The 20,038-nt window shown below is 42.1% G+C and overlaps 1 protein-coding gene across 4 annotated transcripts in view; it reads right to left on the reverse strand.

Annotated features, from left to right (window-relative positions):
• Positions 1-1,344: 1,344 nt before the first annotated feature.
• The window catches only part of Znf143 (zinc finger protein 143), a 39,460-nt gene continuing 20,766 nt past the window's right edge, over positions 1,345-20,038 (reverse strand). For all 4 annotated transcript variants that reach the window (XM_048460239.3, XM_048460238.3, XM_048460240.3 and 1 more), the window contains exons 9-16: positions 19,469-19,544; positions 17,868-17,993; positions 16,236-16,415; positions 12,196-12,423; positions 9,398-9,546; positions 5,887-6,048; positions 3,752-3,898; positions 1,345-2,467 (exon numbers count right to left, since the gene is read on the reverse strand). In XM_048460239.3, coding sequence (XP_048316196.2) covers positions 2,384-2,467; positions 3,752-3,898; positions 5,887-6,048; positions 9,398-9,546; positions 12,196-12,423; positions 16,236-16,415; positions 17,868-17,993; positions 19,469-19,544 — 1,152 coding nt within the window. In that variant the 3' untranslated portion in view covers positions 1,345-2,383. The remainder of the gene's footprint in view (positions 2,468-3,751; positions 3,899-5,886; positions 6,049-9,397; positions 9,547-12,195; positions 12,424-16,235; positions 16,416-17,867; positions 17,994-19,468; positions 19,545-20,038) is intronic.

The raw sequence follows: 20,038 nt of genomic DNA on the forward strand, positions 1-20,038 counted from the left end.
CCGTTGTGAATGAATGCTGGATCAGGATAATGAGCACACTGACATGAGAGATAATCAACCAGCCCCGGAGGGTCCTCTAAAGGACTAGTCAAGACCCTGGCCTCAGACCAGAGAACTTGATCAAAGGAAACACTCACATTAAATCTAACAGCATTTCCCCTTCATAGTATACAGCCCTACATGAATAGCCGTGGTAGCTGCGTAGGGCTCTGACACCCCAAGCCAGGTGAAAGGTAGCTTACGAGTATTGGCTGAAGGACACCTTTTGGGCCTTCTCTATTTATTTACCTACTTATTTTTGATATTTCGAGACTGGGTTTCTCTGTAGCTTTTGGAGCCTGTCCTGGAACTAGCTCTGCCTCTCAAGTGCTGGGATTAAAGGCGTGCGCCACCACCGCCTGGCTGCACCTTCTGTTTTTAAACTCTCAACATTAAACAATGGTACGGTGAATTTTGCCTGCAATTCTAGCACAGATGGAAGATGGCTTCAAGTTTCAGGTCAAGCAGAGCTATAGAGTGAGACCCTGTCTCAAAAAGACAAAACAGAACAAAAAGAAACCACAGGGAGAGATAGTTTCGCTGTGAAGAGCTCTGGCTACTCTTGCAGAGGATCTGAGTTCAGCTCCCAGCACCCACATTAGTTCATGACCATCTGTAACTCCAATTTCAAGGGATCTGATGCCCTCTTCAGATCGCCATGGGTACTGCACACATACAGTACACAGACATACATGTAAACAAAATACCCATACAAAATAAATTTGTGATTTCTCTTTTTTTATTCATTGGTGTTTTGTCTGCATGTATGTCCATGTGAGGGAGTCAGAAACCCTGGAACTTTACAGACAGTTGGGAGTTACCATGTGGGTGTTGGAAACTGAACTTGGGTCCTCTGGAAGAGCAGCCAGTGCTCTCAATTGCTGAATCATCTCTCTGGCCCCTCAAATAAATATTTTTTTAAAAAGGCTTTCAACTCTTGTTATTAAGCAAGCAGAAGTTATCAAACAAAAGCCATCTTGATGCCCCCTGCTACAGTGACTCTATCATTCCAGGCTACACAAGTATAGCATAAAGCCCATACCAGACAAGGGGGCAGAAGGCCAGAGCTGTCCAATCTTGACCTGCCCTGCCTTTTAGAACTGCCAGGCCTGAGTAATTTGGAAACAATAAATCTTAAGTTTTCCCAAGACCGTTGAGTACACAGTAATACACAGAGAAGTGTTTGTTCTCTGCCTGTCCAGGATATACTCTTGGCCTGTGTATACAGGGTCATGCTGTTACACCGTGGATGCTTGTGCAACATTCCCCAACACCAGACCAATTTAATAAAGCAAACAAAAAGCATTGTTTTAAAAACTGCTGTATTCAAAATCAATAATAATAAACTTTAGGTTAAGTAAGCTTTAAAACAAAAGCTTAAGAGCAAAAATAAATAATTTTATACAACTCACTAACCCATTTTTTTTTTTTCGGTAAATCCATCCCCAGTAGGACTCTAAGCCTAGGATAGACCTGTGGGAAACTCTCATGTTGATTATCATAAAAAACAGTAGAAAAACCGAGAAGTCTGAGTAGAGCCTGAACAAGCCCAGCACTGGATGTTTTCTGTTTTTGAGGAAGCATTTACTCTGTAGTCCAGAACGGCCTGGAATTCACCACATAGCCCAGGTCACTCTCAAGTTTATGGTAATCCTCCTGACTCAACTTCCTCAACACTGGGATTACAGGCACAGGCCACCATGCCTAGCTTCAAACACTGGACTTAATGTTTTACTTTAAAACAACCAAACTTTTTAATTTTATACACAATCCAATATAATGCCAAAATAATTAGTATTTTAGTTTGAAGAAGTGTTATGTAACAGGGGTGGGACACTATAAATGAGGTCTTCGATTCTTGAAATGAAAATGGGTGTGCAGTGGGACAAACATCCAGACACGGACTGGAGGAACATCTGAAGGCTTGCATCCTTTATTTCTGTGATGGCTTTGAAGTTATGACTGTTTGACATGTAGAACCTTCGCACATTAGAAGGTTCGTCTTTACTTTTTTCACAGTAAGTTAAAATCTCATCTTGACTCTGTATAGACCTGGATGGTCCTGTGGGTGGTCCAGACGCCTGCTGTGTGATAGAGTGACGGAAGAATTGCCGCAGTGCCCTCATTTCATACTTCCTTGTACACAATGAATCACTTTGGGAATTTATTCCAGGGGCTATGTACACAAACGTGTCAAGAAGAAAATGTTCTCCACTCTTGCATAAAAATGTGTACAGTGCTTTAGGAATGGAACTTCTGCTCTGCTGGGCCGGGCCTCAGGGATTTCTGCAGCCAGAAGATGAAAGGCTCCTTCCTCCTGCTTTATTGCTCTGTGGTTCTGATATTAATCATCCAACCCTGGTGTTTCTCCTTGTTGGATCCTAGATGCTATCCTGATGGCTTCTTCCAGAGATGGCTGTTCTCCAAGCTGAAACCAGAACATACATCAGACATCAATAATCCAAAGCCCTGATCTGGGTAACGCCAGAGAATTGTTAAATGGTAGTGATGTAATTTATCTCGGTTATTCTGATGCTTAGGGTTGCAAAAATATTAGTTAACTTGATCACGAAAGCATAAAATCAAAACTTCTACACATGAGAACAATTATTTATTTAGTTCTTATTTACTTAAAGTTCTTCAAATGCCAAGTCACAACAGCCAATGGAAAGCTCGCTCAGCAGCTAGCTTCTGCATTCATGCGCTAAAGAAAACTAACCAATGGCTGGCATTTCCCTGTTTATCAAATAAACATAAGGAGAAAGCACTCCCCATACAGAGGTATGTGCACCTGGCATGTAGGGTTTGTGCTCTCTGCTGGGAACAGGGACTCTTGCCCAAAGAATGCTCCTTTCACATCTTGTGACATGCTCACTTTGGGGCTGTGTGGGCACTGTTGGAGAAATCACTGAGGGTCTGTTCGCAACAAGTTCACCTCCACCATGTTTGATTAAAACCCCACCTTTCTAGATTCCATCTTAACAATGAACATGGCTGTCTGGGTACACACAAGGACACACGCCTGACAATTTTCCTCTTGCTATAAACTCCCCAAGAACATGCAAAGCAAAGGTAGTGAAGAACACTGTTAGTTATGTTTTGATTAAGGCCTCGTATAGCTTAGGCCAATGGCCTTCATTAAACTTCTGATCTTCCTGCCTCCACTTCTAGAATGCTCAGATCAGGCCTGAGCTACCAGGCCTAGTTTATGTAGTCCTGGGGATAGACCCCAAGGTTTTATGAATTCCAAACAAGCACTCCACCAATTGAGTCGCAGGGGCAGGGGTGAGGGTGTCTGAGAAAGGGTCTCTCTATATAGCCCTGGCTGTTCTGGAGCTAGGTAAACCAAGCTGGCCTTGAACTCACAGAGATCAGCTTGCCTATACCTCCTGGGTGCTGTGACTAAAGGTACACACCTCCATTGCATGGTTTCTGGTCATTTTGAGATTACCCCATTATATTAATTGTCTTAAAGCAAGTTAGGCACCCAGATGATTTTGTGCATGGCATAAACACAGAAAAGTCACACGTGAAACTCAGGTCCCAGGCTGAGAACTATGCACTGCTGTTGCTCACCTAACCCAGACGATGTGGGATTTCTCTCTGAATGCTGTGAATATGTTTTATTACCATTGGTTAATAAATAAGTTTAGGGCAGAATATAGTCAGGCAGGAAATCCAAAAAGAGATATATACCTATACCTGCACTCACCTGAACTGCAATCTGGGTGCCATTGGATGTTGCCACTAAGGTCAGAGGTCTGGTTTCTGTAGTTACTAAATGATGGCTATGTTGTTGGTGTCCCATTTCTGAAGAGGCTGTATGGAATGCTGCCAGATCTTGAGCCACAATTGCAACCTTAAGTGAAACAAAAGGAATAAAACACACATGAAAAAAAATTTATCTATGACTCAAATAGGTTAAAATCTACTTTTTTTTTAAAATATTTATTTATTATGTATACAATATTCTTTCTGCATGTATGCCTGAAGAGGGCACCAGACTTCATTTCAGATAGTTGTGAGCCACCATGTGGTTGCTGGGAATTGAACTCAGGACCTTCGGAAGAGCAGGCAATGCTCTTAACTGCTGAGCCATCTCTCCAGTCCCCCGGTTAAAATCTACTTTGTGTGAAGGACCAAAGACGTGTAAGCACTTACTGCTGGAACAGACTTTATGCACTGTCTAGGATGGACTCTTTCATTTGAGGAAATTAAGTTTCCCTCAGAAGGAAACTTCCCTCAGAAGGATCCCTATGATCATGAAGTAAGTCGATGGCAAAACAGGTAGAGAGTACTGGAGAGATGGATCTGCCATGTCTAACCTAGGTTCTGCTGTCCTAAGGATGCTGAGGAAGTTATAAATGTCAACTCACCCACACCACTGATGTCTATTTATTCCACTGTGTAGACTGGATTATTTTATTTTCTCCTTTAGTGTTTACAATTAGACTTCCACTTAACTGAGGACCTGGAAGGACTGGTGACAGGACTGACAAATAGCAGCATCTCCTTAGATCCCTGAGACTCACGATCCTTGCAGTATCTCCTGAAGCCTCTTGTTTGTTTGTTTGTTTATTTGTTTGTATGGTGTTTTGCCTGTATGTACATCTGTGTACCACTTGCGTGCCAAGTGCGGGAAGAGGCCAAAAGACGGCATCAGATCCCTTGGGACTGGAGTTACAGATGTTTATGAGCTGCCATGTGGGTGTTTGGACTTGAACCAGGTTCTCTAGAAGAACAGCCAGTGTTCTTAACTACTGAGTCATCTCTCTAGCTTTGTTCTGGTGATGTTTTTGCTTGTTTGTTTTTTCTTTTTTTCTTTTTGGTTTTTTGAGACAGGGTATCTCTGTATAACATCAGCCCTAACTGTCCTGGAACTAGCTCTTGTAGATCAGGCTGGCATCAAACTCACAGAGATCTGCCTACCTGTGCCACCACCGCCTGGCTACTTACTTTTGAGACAAGGTCTCACTATGTAGCCTTGGCTGGCCTAGAAATTGCTCTGTACACAAGGTTAGACTCAAATTCAAAGATCTGCTTGCCTTTGCCTCCCAAGTGCTAGGACTAAAGGCATGTACTTGTATGCCTAGCTGTATGTGTTCTTTTGTTTGTTTTATTGTCTTGTTGTTTTTCTGAGACAGGGTTTCTCTGCATAGCTTTAGAGTCTGTCCTAGAACTCGTTCTGTAGACCTGACTGCCCTTAAACTCACAGAGATCTGCCTGCCTCTGCCTCCCAAGTGCTGGGATTAAAGGCGTGTGCCATCACTGCTTGGCACTGTGAAAACATGGGTGTTTTTAAATTTTAATGTGTTTATGTCTATGGAAGTATATGCTATGTGGCCTTGGAGGCCAGTTGAAGTTATAGGCAGTAGTAAGACCCTTAATGTGGCTGGGGATGGTGGCACACATCTTTAATATCAGCATTTGGGAAGAGGAGGCAGGCAGATCTCTGTGAGTTCGAGGCCAGCCTGGTTTACACAGCTAGTTCCAAGACAGCCAGGGTTACACAGAGAAACCCTGTCTTGAAAAAACAAAAAGGCCTAATATGGGAACTGGGAACTGAATTTGGATCCTCTGGAAGAGTAGTAAGCACTCTCTTTTAACCACTAAGCTGTCTCTCCAGTCCCTTTCTTTCAGCCTACCATGAACTTTATGATGCTGATGTAAATATCACTCCTATTTTACAGATAGAGAAAAAATTAGCGTCGAGGACTAATTGACTATAAGATGTTATAGCACTGGGAAATAGCATGAAGTTCATACGCCTAAACAGGAGCATACAGCACAGCTTCTGTGTAGGTTTTGACAGTGATGTTATGACTAACAGTGAACAAAAGTAGTTACCTGCTGCCCTTCTGTGCCCTCGGCAGTGACCATAGCAACAGAGTGTGTTCCTGCTGAGGAGATGACTGCATCATGAGTGGGGACCGTGATGGGTGTGCCATCCTGTGTTACCATGGTGATGGTGTTGCCAATGGCCTGCATGTCAGCTTGAGATATGTTGACCTGCAAACAGTGCATTTTACAAATCAGTCAATAGTTCTTGTTACATTTGGCAATCTTAACTAAGGACAGAGCCTAATCCTTACATAAGTTTACTCTGTGGGAGCAAATAAACTTTTTACAATGAAATAAACTCTTCAACTCATCAGACAAGTCAATGTCTTTTTGTTTGTTTGTTTTTGTTTATTTTTAGACAGGGTTTGTTCCATTGCCTGGAACACTGCAGTAATCCTCCTGCCTCAGCTTTCTGCTTACTGGGATTATGTTTGTGAGCCACTATGCCCAGCTTAGACTCTTACTTCTGTTATAATCTAATATTCTTACAGGTATTGGGCCCAACTCTTCCTGCTCTGGCCATCTCTACCTTGACACCTTGTATCCTGCTCAAACCTCTATTCCCTCGGGGCTAGAATTCCCGTGTGCACTTTTTACCTGTCTACTTTTTTCTTTTCTTTTTTTTAAAATTTCATTTGCACTAGTTTTTTGTCTGTGTGTACATCTATATGAGGGTGTCAGATTCCCCTGGAACTGGAGTTATAAACAGTTGTGAGCTGCCAAATGGGTACTAGGAATTGAACCTGGATCTTTGGGAAGAGCGGTCAGTGCTCTCAACCACTGAGTCATCTCTCCAGCCCCACTTTTCAACTTCTTTACAAATGTTCTTAACCCCATCTTCAATCACCTCAAATCTGCATCTGACACCCCAGACACTACTAACCATCTGTAGCCCCCAGAAGGGGGCACACCCTGTCACATTTTCACGGCTTTGCCTGGCAAACTCATGAAAAATCCTTCAATCCCACTGAAGGACCCTCTATGAGAAGATCATTCTAAGATTTCTTGAGGGCCAATCATTTATTCTCTCCCAGGCTGTCAAAGTAGTTTATATATCCTTCACATATATACCCCTGATCATGAGAAATTACCAACTGACTACATTAGAAAGGCCTCTCTTTCTAGACTGTGACACCCACCACCTTTGTGCACTAGCCAAACTACCTAAAAAAAAAAAAAAGTCTTCATGGGCCAGGCGATAGCAGTGCACACCTTTAATCCCAGCACTCAGGAGGCAGATACAGGCCTCAGTGAGTTCAAGACCAGCCTGGTCTACAAACCAAGTTCCAGGATAGCCAGGACCATCCCACAGAGAAACCCTGTCTTGAACAACTAAAAAAGTCTTCATGGAATAGAAACCCAAAAATATCTGAATGACTCAGAGAATGAAATAAAATTCCTAAATAAAAATAAAATAAAAAAGAAACGGAGAGACTAAGTTTAGAGAGAAGAACGTTGGGATGAGGACGACAGTTTTGGGATAGACAGCCGTACTCTGAAGGGTTTGAGAGAGCCATGAATGAAAGGTACAGAGGTGGGGGCCCTATAAACTCTACAGAGCCACTCAACACTGTTACTGGCTGTCTGAAAGAGAAAGTTACATCATCACACCTCATTGGAGGATGTTTTGAAGTTGCTGCAGAAGAAACTGCTCCTGAGAGGAGCAAAGCTAGGTCAAACAACATCAGACAGATGCTGCATGTGATTAACTACCTGTTTTAGAAACAGTGTCAGGACAGAAGATGAACAAACAATGGGTTAAGCAAATGTGGTCAATCTTGCCTGTTAGTCAGTGGACAGAGTCACGTGACAAAGGTAGAGGACATATCATGTGACGGTATATTCATACCATCATTTCTCAGTCCTGAATGTTCTGCCTCCTAGCTAGTATCAACAAGTTAACAGTTATAAAACCAGGACAGGAGTGGTATGTACAACTGTAATCTCAACACTTGGAAGATGAAAAGCAGGAAGACTGGGAGATCCAGGTCAGTCTACATAGAGAATTCCAGGCCAACCTGAGTTACAAGAAACCCTGTTTTAAAAAAAAGCGTTATAAAAAGAGTAAATAAAAACAAAAGCTATCAAAAGCAAAGAAAGGTGGAGTATGGTGGCATACAACTATAACCTCAGATCTTGGGTCGGGGGTGAGACAGGAGGATTTCTGTAAATTCAAGTCCTGATCTACATAGAGTTCTATGCCAGCAAAGGCTACATAGTGAAACCCTGTGTCAAGCCACCAAACCAAACCAATTCCCAAAACAAACAAGCAAAACAAAACAAAAAGCAAAGGGTATACAGACTGCAGGAGGCAAATTCTAATACAGAAGGGCAAGAAGAGAGCTCTCCATGGAAGACAGAACACAGGAGAATAAAGAGCCCCATAGTCCATCTGCTTGTGTTTTGTTTCACCAAACTAAGACAACTCTAGCAGGAGCTTAAAAATCACATCAAGCCAGGCGGTGGTGGCACACACCTTTAATCCCAGAGGTAGGAGGATCTCTGTGAGTTTGAGGCCAGCCTGGTCTACAGAGCGAGTTCCAGGACAGGCAGACTCCAAAGCTACAGAGAAACCCTGTCTCGACAAAAACCCCGAAAAAGGCCCCCAATCACATCAAAGCAGAATTCTTTTACACTATTGGCGCCCACAAAACCATGGCAGGTTTGGCTCTCAGAGCATACCCATTTCATTACTCTTTCCCCCCAGCTGTCTTGGAACTAGCACTAGTTTCCTAGGTGTTGGTTTAAAGGCATGCACTGTATCCACCCAGAACGTTTTTCTTTTCTTTTCTTTTCTTTTTAAAAAAGGATTTGTTTACTTATGTATTTTGTATATTTGAGTACTTTGTCTATATATGTCTGCACATCAGAAGACAGCATCAGATTCCACTATAGGCAGTTGTGAGTCAGCATGTGAGTTCTGGGAACTGAATTTAGGACCCTGGAAGAGAAGCCAGTGCTCTGAACTGCTGAGCCATCTCTCCAGCTCAGACCCACTAGTTTTGAAGCTCAGTCTCCTTGTGATTCTTATCTTTGCTATTTCACTTTGAGCCACACCAGCCAACACTATTTGGATTCTACAGATATAAAAATCTACTATTATTACTTCGTACTACCTTTTTCAGCAGACTATGGAAGACCTTTGGGAGATCTACCATGCCTAGAGTCATGGTTCTTAACCTGTGAGTCTTGACTCCTTGGACAATCAAATAACTGTATTACAGGGATCTCCAAACACCACCAGAAAACATAGATACTTACATTATGATTCAAAACTACAGAAAAATTACAGTTATGAAGTAGCAATAAAAAACAAGTGTAGTTGGGGGTCACTACAACATGAGGAGTTGTATTAAAGGGTCGCAGGATTAAGAAGGTTGAGAACCACTGGTCTATAGGCAGAAGTCCAAACTTCATGCTTTGCTACTCAAGGATTTCCTCCATTGGGACTTAGCCTGCCTTTCAATCCCAGGTGCAGTGAAATACTTAACTTTCTTTGCTTTTAGTAGATACTTACATGTTGAGTCCCATCCTGGGATATAAGTGTAACTTGCTGACTCAACCCAGACTGGGTTACTGTGGCTACCTGTGTAGATACAATGTCCTCTCCTTCTACACCTGTAACATATGTGATCTGGGATCCTTTAAGAACATCATCACCTTGACCTGTTGAAAATAAATAAATAATTTATTTGACCAACAAGCCAATTTATTTAGACAACATTAGAGATTCTAACTATGTAACTATGAAACAAAAAAACTGAATATAGAGCCAGGCATGGTAGTGCCTGCTTGTCATTCTAGCACTTAGGAAGTGGAGGCAGTTCAAGATAGTTGGCTATACAGAGAGTTCAAGGCCAATCTGGGTTGTATAAAAAAAAAAAAACCAACCCAAAAGAAAACAAAGCCTATTTTTATATTTTAAACCATGATAATAGCTTTTTCTTAATTCTTCTGTCTGACTTCACTTCTGCCAAGCCAAGTCAAAGTGAACCCTATTCATGAACTTTAATGTTCTGATTTGAGGAGGCCTCTCCTTTACACTTAGATGGAATGATTATGTGCCACTGTGCACAGCATACTGGGAACTTAAAGGGAGGAATTACACACAAAGATAGACTTGCCCCTCCCAGGAGGGCAAGGCTATACCAAGTTCCTGAAGTCACTTAAGATTCATGAAGGTAATAAAAGGTCTCTATAAACATTAACCACAAAACCAGAATGGCTTGTACACACAATCTACTATCTTACTCAGTCTTTTACACACGTGATTGACAGCAAGCTATTGGTACACAATGACATCACTGTGTAAAGACTATGCAATGGCATGCTATCTGGGCTGAGGTTAATCATTTAATAAGGAACAGAACAGGAACTCCAGTCCAGTTCCTTTTTCACAAAGAATCAGCAAAAGAACCAGGCAGAAATCCTGTCAATAACAAACCCCACTCCCCAAGAAGAATCAGAAAGCGAATGATGATTTCAACATCCAGAACTGCTAGATGGGCAATCGGGATTACTGACCTTCCCTTCTCTCAGTACGTGCCAGCTCTCATGGAGCAAAAAACAAAGTCCTTCTTCAAAAAGAAACTTAATACTCTGAAGTACTAACCTAAGAATACTAGTATATGAAGGATTTTAGTATGCAAATCTATCTAGTGTGTGTTCAGATGGCGACACTGAGGTGTAATGTTCTCACATACATTACTTTGCGCCTTTTCTTTTCAGTTGTTTATTATTTTATTCCAAGTATTACCCAGGGAATCATGTGAGGAAAAGGAGCACAAATCTGTATTTTTAGAAAAGCAATCATAGTTGTTTTTGTTTGTTTGTTTTGAGACAGGGTTTCTCTGTATAGCCGTGGTTGTTCTGGAACTCACTCTAGATATCAGGCAGGCCTCAAACTCATAGAGATCCACCTGCCTCTGCTTCTCAAGTGCTGGGATTAAAGGCGTGCACCATCACCACTTGTCCTACATTTAACATTACTCAAGCTTGCTTTCTTCCCAGGTGTATGTGGGTGGTGTGCAAATGGAGGCTGGAGGCTGACATGAACTCTTCCTTGATAGCTCTCCACTTTATTTATCAAGGTAGAATCTCTCAATCAAAGCCAGAGTTCACTGACATAGCCAGTCTCTACCGACCTACCTATAGTATATACTCAGCAGCTCATCCAGGCGCTGGAATCACAGGCAGGACCCCCAGTGGCACGTGTGTGGGTTCTGGGCCCTAACTCTGGTCCTCACACTTGCACAGCACTTTTAACAGCTGAGTCATCTCCCCATCCCCCAAAGGCTATGTTTTTTAATCAAGAGGAATTAGCAGTTACATCTTTCTTGCTTCTTTCAAGTATAAAGCATGTTATTATTAACATTAGTCAGCATGCTGTACAATGTTTCCAAGACTTACAACTTCCATTGATACTCCCATTAGCTAGGAGTGGTGGCTCATGCTAAGCCCAGCGTGTGGGAGGCTGTAGCAGGAAGAATCCTGCAAATTCAAGGCTAACCTAGTAACAGAGTAAAACTCTGCTAGATGTGTGTTTGTGTGTGTGTGTGTGTGTGTGTGTGTGTGTAAGAAGGGAATGAGAGGAATAAATTGTGCACACCCCTGGGTGTCAAAATATCGAACTATACACACAGGGTTTTGGCTAAAAAGCAATATGGAGACATTTAAGTGGTGAAGTTTCTCTATCAACAACTTTTGTTTTATTTTATGAGACAAGGTTTCTCTGTGTACCTCTGGCTGCCCTGGAACTCATGCTATAGACAAAGCTAGCCTTGAACTCAGAGATCTGCCTGCCTCTGTCTCCTGAAAGCTGGGATTAAAGGTGTGCATCATCACTGCCCAGTCATATATAACTTTTTAAACTTAAATGTTTCTGAACATTTCACTCCAGTGTTGAGAATGAGAAAAGAAGTCTCTGCTCTTCCCAGGCAGAACTGTCATAATGGTCAGGCATCTTCCAAAGTCTCCAACTTGCTTTCCTCTCCCCAAGTACTTAGCCTTTTCCATTTGTCCTGCCATCTGCCTGCAAGTCCCCTTGCCTTAGATCTGTTCCCTTCCCTTTCCCCAGGCCTTGCTTCTTTGCTCCCTTAACCCCATCCACCCTCAGAATCTTCCCAAGAACACTTCTTCAGGAAGCTTCTCTCTTGGGAGATACTAAGTCCCCGTCTACAACCTGGAGCCCCGTGTCCCGCAGCGCTCACCACAGCTGTAAATCCGGTGTGTGCGATCACAAATGAAACAGAAGCATGGCTCACGCTCATAACTGATTCTCAAACTCAAGACAGATACAACTGTCAAAGCTCTCACCTGGGGGAGGCTCGAAAAAGGCTTCTTGCTCCTCCTCAATGGGCTCTGTATCATTGTGGGCCGTCCGTTTGTGCATAGCCAGCGTGGAGATCTGTTTGTATGTCTTCCCACAGTGGTTACAGTTGTATGGTTTCGAGTGAGTATGAACGACATGATGTTTATACAAACTGGAATATTCTGTAAACCTTTTGTCACAACCAGGAACTGTACAGACATATGGCTTTTCTCCTAAGAGAAGAAGAAAATACACAGAAAGGTCATTTTTACAGAAAAAGACATAATTACTCCACAACTGGAAAGTAGGATTTCTAAAATAAACAGCCAAGTTATCTGTCACTATAACTCATTGTTAGAGCGCTTGATCCAGAGTTCAATTCCCAGCACAGGGAGGTATTTGTGAGGGGTGTCCTTTTTCATCTTGAAATGAAATAGCACACTAGAAAAAACAGCCTGAGTGGCTGGAGAGATGGTTCAGTAGTTAGCAGTGTTTGCTCCTCTTATAGAGGAGCAGAGTTCAGTTCTCAGCACCCACATCAGGTGGCTTACAACCAATGTAACTCCATCTCCAGGGCACCCAATATCGCTTCGGGTCTACATGGGCATTGCATTACTGTGCACACACACCCTCCCATACACATAATTAAAAAATAAAATCTTTGTGGGGTTTGTGGCACACAACCATAGTTCCAGTACTTAGGAGGCAGAGGCAGGTGGATCTCTGTGAGTTTGAGGCCAGTCAAGTCTATATAGCAAATTCCAAGTCAGTGTGGGTACAGTGTGATATATGGACCATCAGGCCTGACTCCATTTCTTACTGAACCTAGAACTCAATGATTTGACCAGATTGGCTGAACTTCTGTCTTTGTCTCCCCAGAGATAAAATAACAGGTACATTGTGATGTTCAGCCTTTCTGCGGGTGCAGGGGATCAGAACTCAGATCCTCATGCTTACATGGCAAGCGTTTATCAAGTGAGGCTCTGCACCCTGTTACAGAACTATACAGTAGCATTTGACTGACGCTTTCGGTTTTGGGCTAGGTGCCAGGAAGGATTACAAACTAGTCCTTAACTCTTCTCATAAATTAAGAAAATAAGTGTATATGTGTGTCTCCGTGTGTGCGTACGCACAGGGACCCAAAACAGTCAAGAGAGGCATCAGATCCCCTTGTGCTAGGCTGTCAGGCTGTCTGGTTAGAGAGATGGCTTGGCCCTTAGAGGCTAGGCTCATAACCCAAAACATAGGAGTTCCAGGCAGCTGTACGCCACCTGACACCATGTGTTAGAAAACAAACTCACACCCACTGCAGGAGCAGCACTTGCTCTTAACTGCTAAGCCACCTCTTCAGCCCTTTATAAATTAAAAACAAAGACAGCAAAGGTTTTGTTTGTATGAGACAGCGTTTTTCTATGTAGCCCTGGCTGTCCTAGAACTTGGTATGTACACCAGACTAGCCTCTAATTCAGAGATTCACCTAACTCTGCCTCCTGATGCTGGTATTAAAGGCATGTACCACCACGCCCAGCTATTTATTTAATCTTATGTGTATGAAAAATTTTTATTTTTCTTGTTCATCTATTGTGTTTTTCACACACACACACACACACACACACGTCCATGTATCAACTGTGTGCAGTGCCCAAGGTGACCAAAGAGGGCATAATTTTCTCTGAAAGTGTAATTACAGATGGTTTTAAGCTCGCATGTGGGTTCTGGAAACCAAGTCTCACCAGCCTATTTTTGTAAGCTTTTAAAAATTACATTCAGGGGGCTGGTGAGATGGCTCAGTGGTTAAGGGCACTGACTGCTCCTCCAGAGGACCTGGGTTCAATTCCCAGCACCCACATGGCAGCTCACAGCTGTCTGCAAATCCAGTTCAAGAGAATCTGACATCATTATACCAATATGTATGAAATAAAGTTAAATAAAGCTTTAAAAAAAAATTACATTCACAGGCTGGAGCGACAGCTCAGAGGTTGAGAGCACTGGCTGTTTTTCCAGAGGTCGAGTTCAATTCCCAGAAAACACATGGTGGCTTACAACCATCTGTAATGAGATTTGGTGCCCTCTCCAGGAATGTAGACATACACCCAGGCAGAAAACTATGCATAATAAATAAATAAATCCTTAAAATAACTAAATAAAACTGTGTGTGTGTGTGTGTGTGTGTGTGTGTATGTGTATGGGCAATGCATGTACATGGAGCATGTGGAAGTTAAAAGACAACCTATAGGAGTCAGTTCTCTTCTACTCTGTGGATCCTGGGGACTTAACTCAGGTTGGCAGGGTTGGCAGCAAGCACCCTTATCCACTGTGACACCTCCCCAGCCTCTGTAGGTTTGTTCATTGTAGTAGTATTGGTGAAGCAATCGTGAAACTATTTTAGTCGTAATTAAAGACTGAACATAAGGCTGCAACTCCAGCACTACAGAGACTAAAGAGGAAGAAACAATGATTCAATGGCAGTGAGATGTACCGCAACTTTGAGGTTAGCCTGGACTATGCAGCAAGACTATAACGAGAAAGACGGGGGTGGAGGAAGAGGTGTGTGGAGGAGAAGAGACAAGTCTGAATATGTAAATATTTTGATGCTGTTAGAAGTCAAGTCTTCCCTATGAAAAGGAATATAAATATAGAATAGAGGGAGACTAAAAGAGCCCCATGGGAAGACCTGGAATTAGAACACTAGTGTGATGTTGGAGGTCAGTTCGGATGAGAAAACAGATATACTGGCATACCTATTCACATCCTATGTAATTTTTATTTCCATCATCTTGTGTAACTATCTTTTCCTACAGTTCTATACAGTAAAATCATTCACAAATTACAATATTTCATATTTTCAGACATAAAGTAATTGAAAATGGATTCTTGTTTATTCCTTAGATGCTATTCTCAAAGTAAGCAGTACCCAGGAGGCAGAGGCAGGTGGACCTCTCTGAGGTCCAGACCAGCCTGGTCTACACAGGGAGTTCCAGAACAGCCAGGGTTATGAAGAGAGATCTTGTTTCATGATGGAGGAGGGTTTGTCTATGTGTTACTCTCATTGGTTAATAAAGAAACTGCTTGATCTGATAGGTCAGAACATAGGTGGGTGGAGTAGACAGAACAGAATGCTGGGAAGAAGGCAATGAGGCAGACGCCATGCAGCTAGCCGCCAGGTCAGACATGCTGAATATTTCCTGGTAAGCCACGACCTTGTGGTGAGATACAGATTATTAAAAATGGGTTGAATAAATATGTAAGAGTTAGCTAAGAAGAGGCTAGATATAATGGGCCAAGCAGTGTTTAAAAGAATACAGTTTCCGTGTAATTATTTCGGGGGTAAGCTAGCCAGGATCTGGGTGAGAATGCAGCCCGCCGTTTCTTTTACAGTTTCAAAATAAACAAATAAGTAAAAGTTCTTATTTCAGTGAAGAGTCTCAGACTCGGTGAAAGGAAAGAACTGGTAGAGGACTCCTAACAGGAAATGGCGGCCAATTACCATGCAGAAACACCAACACTAGGTGGCACCAAACAGTCAAAAAGGGAACAGACTTGGCTAGAAGCTTTTTCTTTTTTTCAGGGGGGTTGGGTGTGTGTCTTTGCTTTTAAGTGTCTATGTAGCCTAGGCTGGCCTCATACTCGTTATATAGCCAAGGATGACGATGAACTTCTGATCCTGCTCTCTCCCTCTGTGAAGTGCTGGGATTACTGGTGTGCACCAGCATTTCTCCTTCACAAGCTTTTGAGTTCCTACTGTTGGCTGTAGTGACTTACCTGATCAGCCTTACAGTCTGTCAGCTTTCTTCCTTTATTTGAGTAGTGCCTGCATCAAAAACAGATCCTTACACGTGCAAGCACTCAGGCACTGAGACAGTTACATGCCTGCCTCTGGCTCTGCCTTCCCAGTATTGGGAAAAAAGACATGTACCAACACATATGTTGGCTCATTAAAGAAATTTTGAAGCTGCTTACTCTCTTCTCACTATGTGAACTGGGAGGAAGAAACTAGTTGGAAGCCTTGAAAGACAGACAGGGCCAAGACATCAGCAATCATTACCTGTGTGTATCCTCACATGGTTTTTATAATTAGTTGCGCTAGCAAATGCCCTCCCACATCCTGGTTCTGTGCAGTAGTAAGGTCTTTCTCCTGTGTGTGTCCTGATGTGCACTTTTCGGATATTCGATGTTGTAAAGGACCGACCACAGCCTTCAATAGGACACTTAAAGGGTCTTTCTCCTGAAGATACAAAAGAAAATAAATTAAACAGTGCAGAAAATAAGATACACAGAGAATGGAAATGTCTCAACACTTGGCTCTGCCCAATGCCTTGTCGCAGTTAGCTTGTCCTGAATTTCCCTTCTAAGCTCTGTTATGTCTCTGGAGAATGCTTCTTCCACTCCAAACTTGGGTTGACACAAGAAAACTGAATGGCATGCAACACTCATCAGTGACTGTGACTTTCCAAGCTATAATCATGAAGTAGGCATACCAATAACTGAGCTGAGAAAAGCATAGACCAAAACGTCAGAGAAAAGATAAAAGAAAAATAGAATAAGGCCTAAGGTTCAACAAGATGGTTCCATGGGTATAAATGCTTGTTGTCAAAACAAACTGCTTGAGTTGTATCCCTGGAACCTAAAGGATAGAACAATCAATTCCTGAAAACGATTCAGCCCGCATCGTGTGCTACGGTACGTACATACATACATACAAACACACACACACACACACACACAAAAGTAAATATAATACAACTTTATTTTTTAAAAAAAGAATTAAGCTCAAACTATAGAATTTCCTAAGGCTTATTTCTTATTTTATTTATTCTATAATACCACAAAGAAAAACAATTTCTGGGGTTGTGAGATGGCTTGGTAGGTGGTAGCTAAAACACTTGCCACCAACTTGACTAACAGCTTGACTTCTATCCCTGAGAATTACAGGGTAGAAAGTGAGAGCCAACTTCTGTAGGCTGTCTTCTAACCTCCACGTACACAGCATAGTGGATGCACCCATTTTTGTTTAATAGCAATTAAAAGAAAATAATTTGCTATTTCTTTAATGTAGTACTTTCCAAAAAAACATCAAAATATCTACTGAACATATGTATATTTACTTATTTATATTATTTATTAGAGAGAATTGCTTTTTCTTTTTTGGTTTTTCCAGGCAGGGTTTCTCTGTGTAGCCCTGGCTATCCTGGAACTAGGTCTGTAGACCAGACTACTCTGTAACTCAGAGATCCACCTGCCTCTGCCTCCACCTACTGGAATTACCACACTTGACATCAGATATTTCCTTTAGCAGCAGGAGAGGAATTCTGCACCTTAGGGTCTGTTTTCAATTCAGCTACTTATCAAATGTGCAATCCAGGAAAATAAGCTTGTCGTTCAGATAATTTCTGAAAGCTGAAAGGGCTGTGATCTAGGGCTACCATCGTATTTCTGGGACTCTATCTTGGAAAGAGGTACACACGCACAAACAGCAAACTGGATGGAATTTTAGAAGTTTCTAATTTTTTCACAGACTTCATCCTCACCCCCACAGATTAAGAATTCCTGGTTTAGTCTAATAGTACTAGCTTGCAATTCCAGAAGCATCACAAATCCAACATCATATTTTGTGACCTGTGCTACAGTCACAAAAGCAATCCCTGGTCTAGCTGTGCTACTCTGTTTGTACTGGTACCTGTGTGGGTTCTGATGTGCTTCTGTAGATCTCCTGAAGTTTTGAAAGATTTTGTACAATTATCTTCTGAACACCGATATGGCTTTTCTCCAGTATGAGTTCTGAAATGACTTTTTAATCCATAACCTTTAAAAAAAAATTTAAAAGAAATTTAGTGCCAGACAGTGGCGGCACACACCTTTAATACCAGCACTCAGGAGACAGAGGCAGGAAGATCTATGTGAGTTTTAGGTCAGCCTGGTCAACAGAGTGAGTTCCAGGACAACCAAGATTACTCAAAGAAATGTTGTCTCAAAAAAATAAAAAAGAAGAGATAAAGAAATTTAGCAACACAATACTCTTCTAAACAAATATTAGGAGATTAACTTATGAAAATATACAGCAAATAACCAGGATAAAATACTAGCCATATACAAAAGAATGACTATTAAAAATACATGGGGAAAGTTAGGGGTGGTAGCTCACATCTGTAATTCCCAGAATGTGGGAAGCTGACACAGGAGGACTGTCATCAATCTGAGGCAAGCCTGGGATACCACGTGAGACTATGCCTCAAAAAGCAGACAAACTAGGGGCTGGAAAGATCATTTAGCAGTTAAGAGCACTGGCTGCTCTCCCAGAGGTCCTGAGTTCAATTCTCAGCAACCACATGGTGGCTCACAATCATCTGTAATGAGATCTGGTGCCCTCTACTGGCCTGTGGGCATACAGAACACTGTAAAACAAACAAACAAACAAACAAATATTCAAAAACAAAAACTAATAAACTAATCAGAAAAAACTCTAATGTTAAAAACGGATGGGGCTTGAGAGCTCGCTCAGTGATTCAGAGCACCTGTTCTTATAGAGGATCTATCTGGGTTGGAGTCCCAGAACATCCATGACAGATGGCTCAGTTCTGTGGTTCTCTAGACCTGTACTAACTACATCTTAAGTTCAGCATTTTATGGTGGAGTAGGGGTGGGGGAGGGATGGGCAAGGTCTTACGATGTAGCTTTGGCTGGCCTGAAACACAATAGATAGACCAGTCTGGGCTCAAACTCAGAGATCTGCCTGCCTCTGCCTCCTCAGTGCTGGGATTAAAATTGTCTACTGATATATTTGGCTTTTAACACACAGCTTTTATTTTTCCTGGCAGAAGAAAATAGAGGATGGAATGAGTAACAGCAAATATGTAGTCAGAGCTAGATCTTTGGAGAAAATGGTAACACAGAGGAGGTCCAGAGCAAGCAGGACAAGAGGCAGTTAGGAAAGAAGACTGGAGGGGTTGAACAGGTGGCTCAGCAGTTCAGACTGTACACTGCTGTAGCAGAGGACAGAGATTTGGGTTCCCAGCACCGGCATCACATGGCTCACAACTACCTCTAATTCCAGTTCCAGGGGATCTAATCACGGCTTATAGGGGAACCTGCACATACAAGGTACACATAAATTCATGCATGAACACCATGAACACATATATACAAATATTTTTTAAAAGTATAAAAGTAAAAAACTTATCATGTGCTTCTGTGGTTTCAGAAAACAGAAGGGGTTCTGCCTCTGGCTTACCCTTCGCAATGCCCCATTGAACTAAGAAGCAAAGAAAATTTTATTTTTACCTGTCGCAAATGCTTTCCCACAGCCTGAATGCTCACACTGATAAGGCCGGTCTCCTGTGTGTGAGCGCTCATGGACCTGTTATTAAAACACAAACAAAATTCTGTTCCCTTTACTGTTCTATGAGTAAGATGTTCTCAAGTTAATTCTTACTTTTCCTCTACTTTGTTTTATGTGTTTCCCTCCTTCTTCTCCTTTTACAGTACTGGACATTGAACCCTGGACCTCAGATATGAGATGCAATAGGTATCACTGATTCCTATTGTATACTTTAAAAAACAAAACAAAACAAAGAAATATAAAAAAATTTCCACAAAAACTATACCCAGTAATTCTCAATGCACACCCATATGTTACATAGAAACAAGGACTCTTAAATGAGGAAGAGAGCATCAGGCTTCTCAAAGCAAACAGTGGCATGCAACCTGTGCTAGAAAGTCACGCATCTGAAATCTAAAGCAAGGCTACACTACAGCCTAGAGGAGTGGTCTTGGATACCTGTTTTTCTCTCTGTCTCTCTCCCCACCTACTTACGTATCTATTCTCTCTATCTGAGTTGGGGTCTCATGCAT

The sequence above is a fragment of the Myodes glareolus genome, chromosome 7 (genome assembly GCF_982192425.1).
Source record: "Myodes glareolus chromosome 7, mMyoGla1.1, whole genome shotgun sequence".
Taxonomy (NCBI): Eukaryota; Metazoa; Chordata; class Mammalia; order Rodentia; family Cricetidae; genus Myodes; species Myodes glareolus.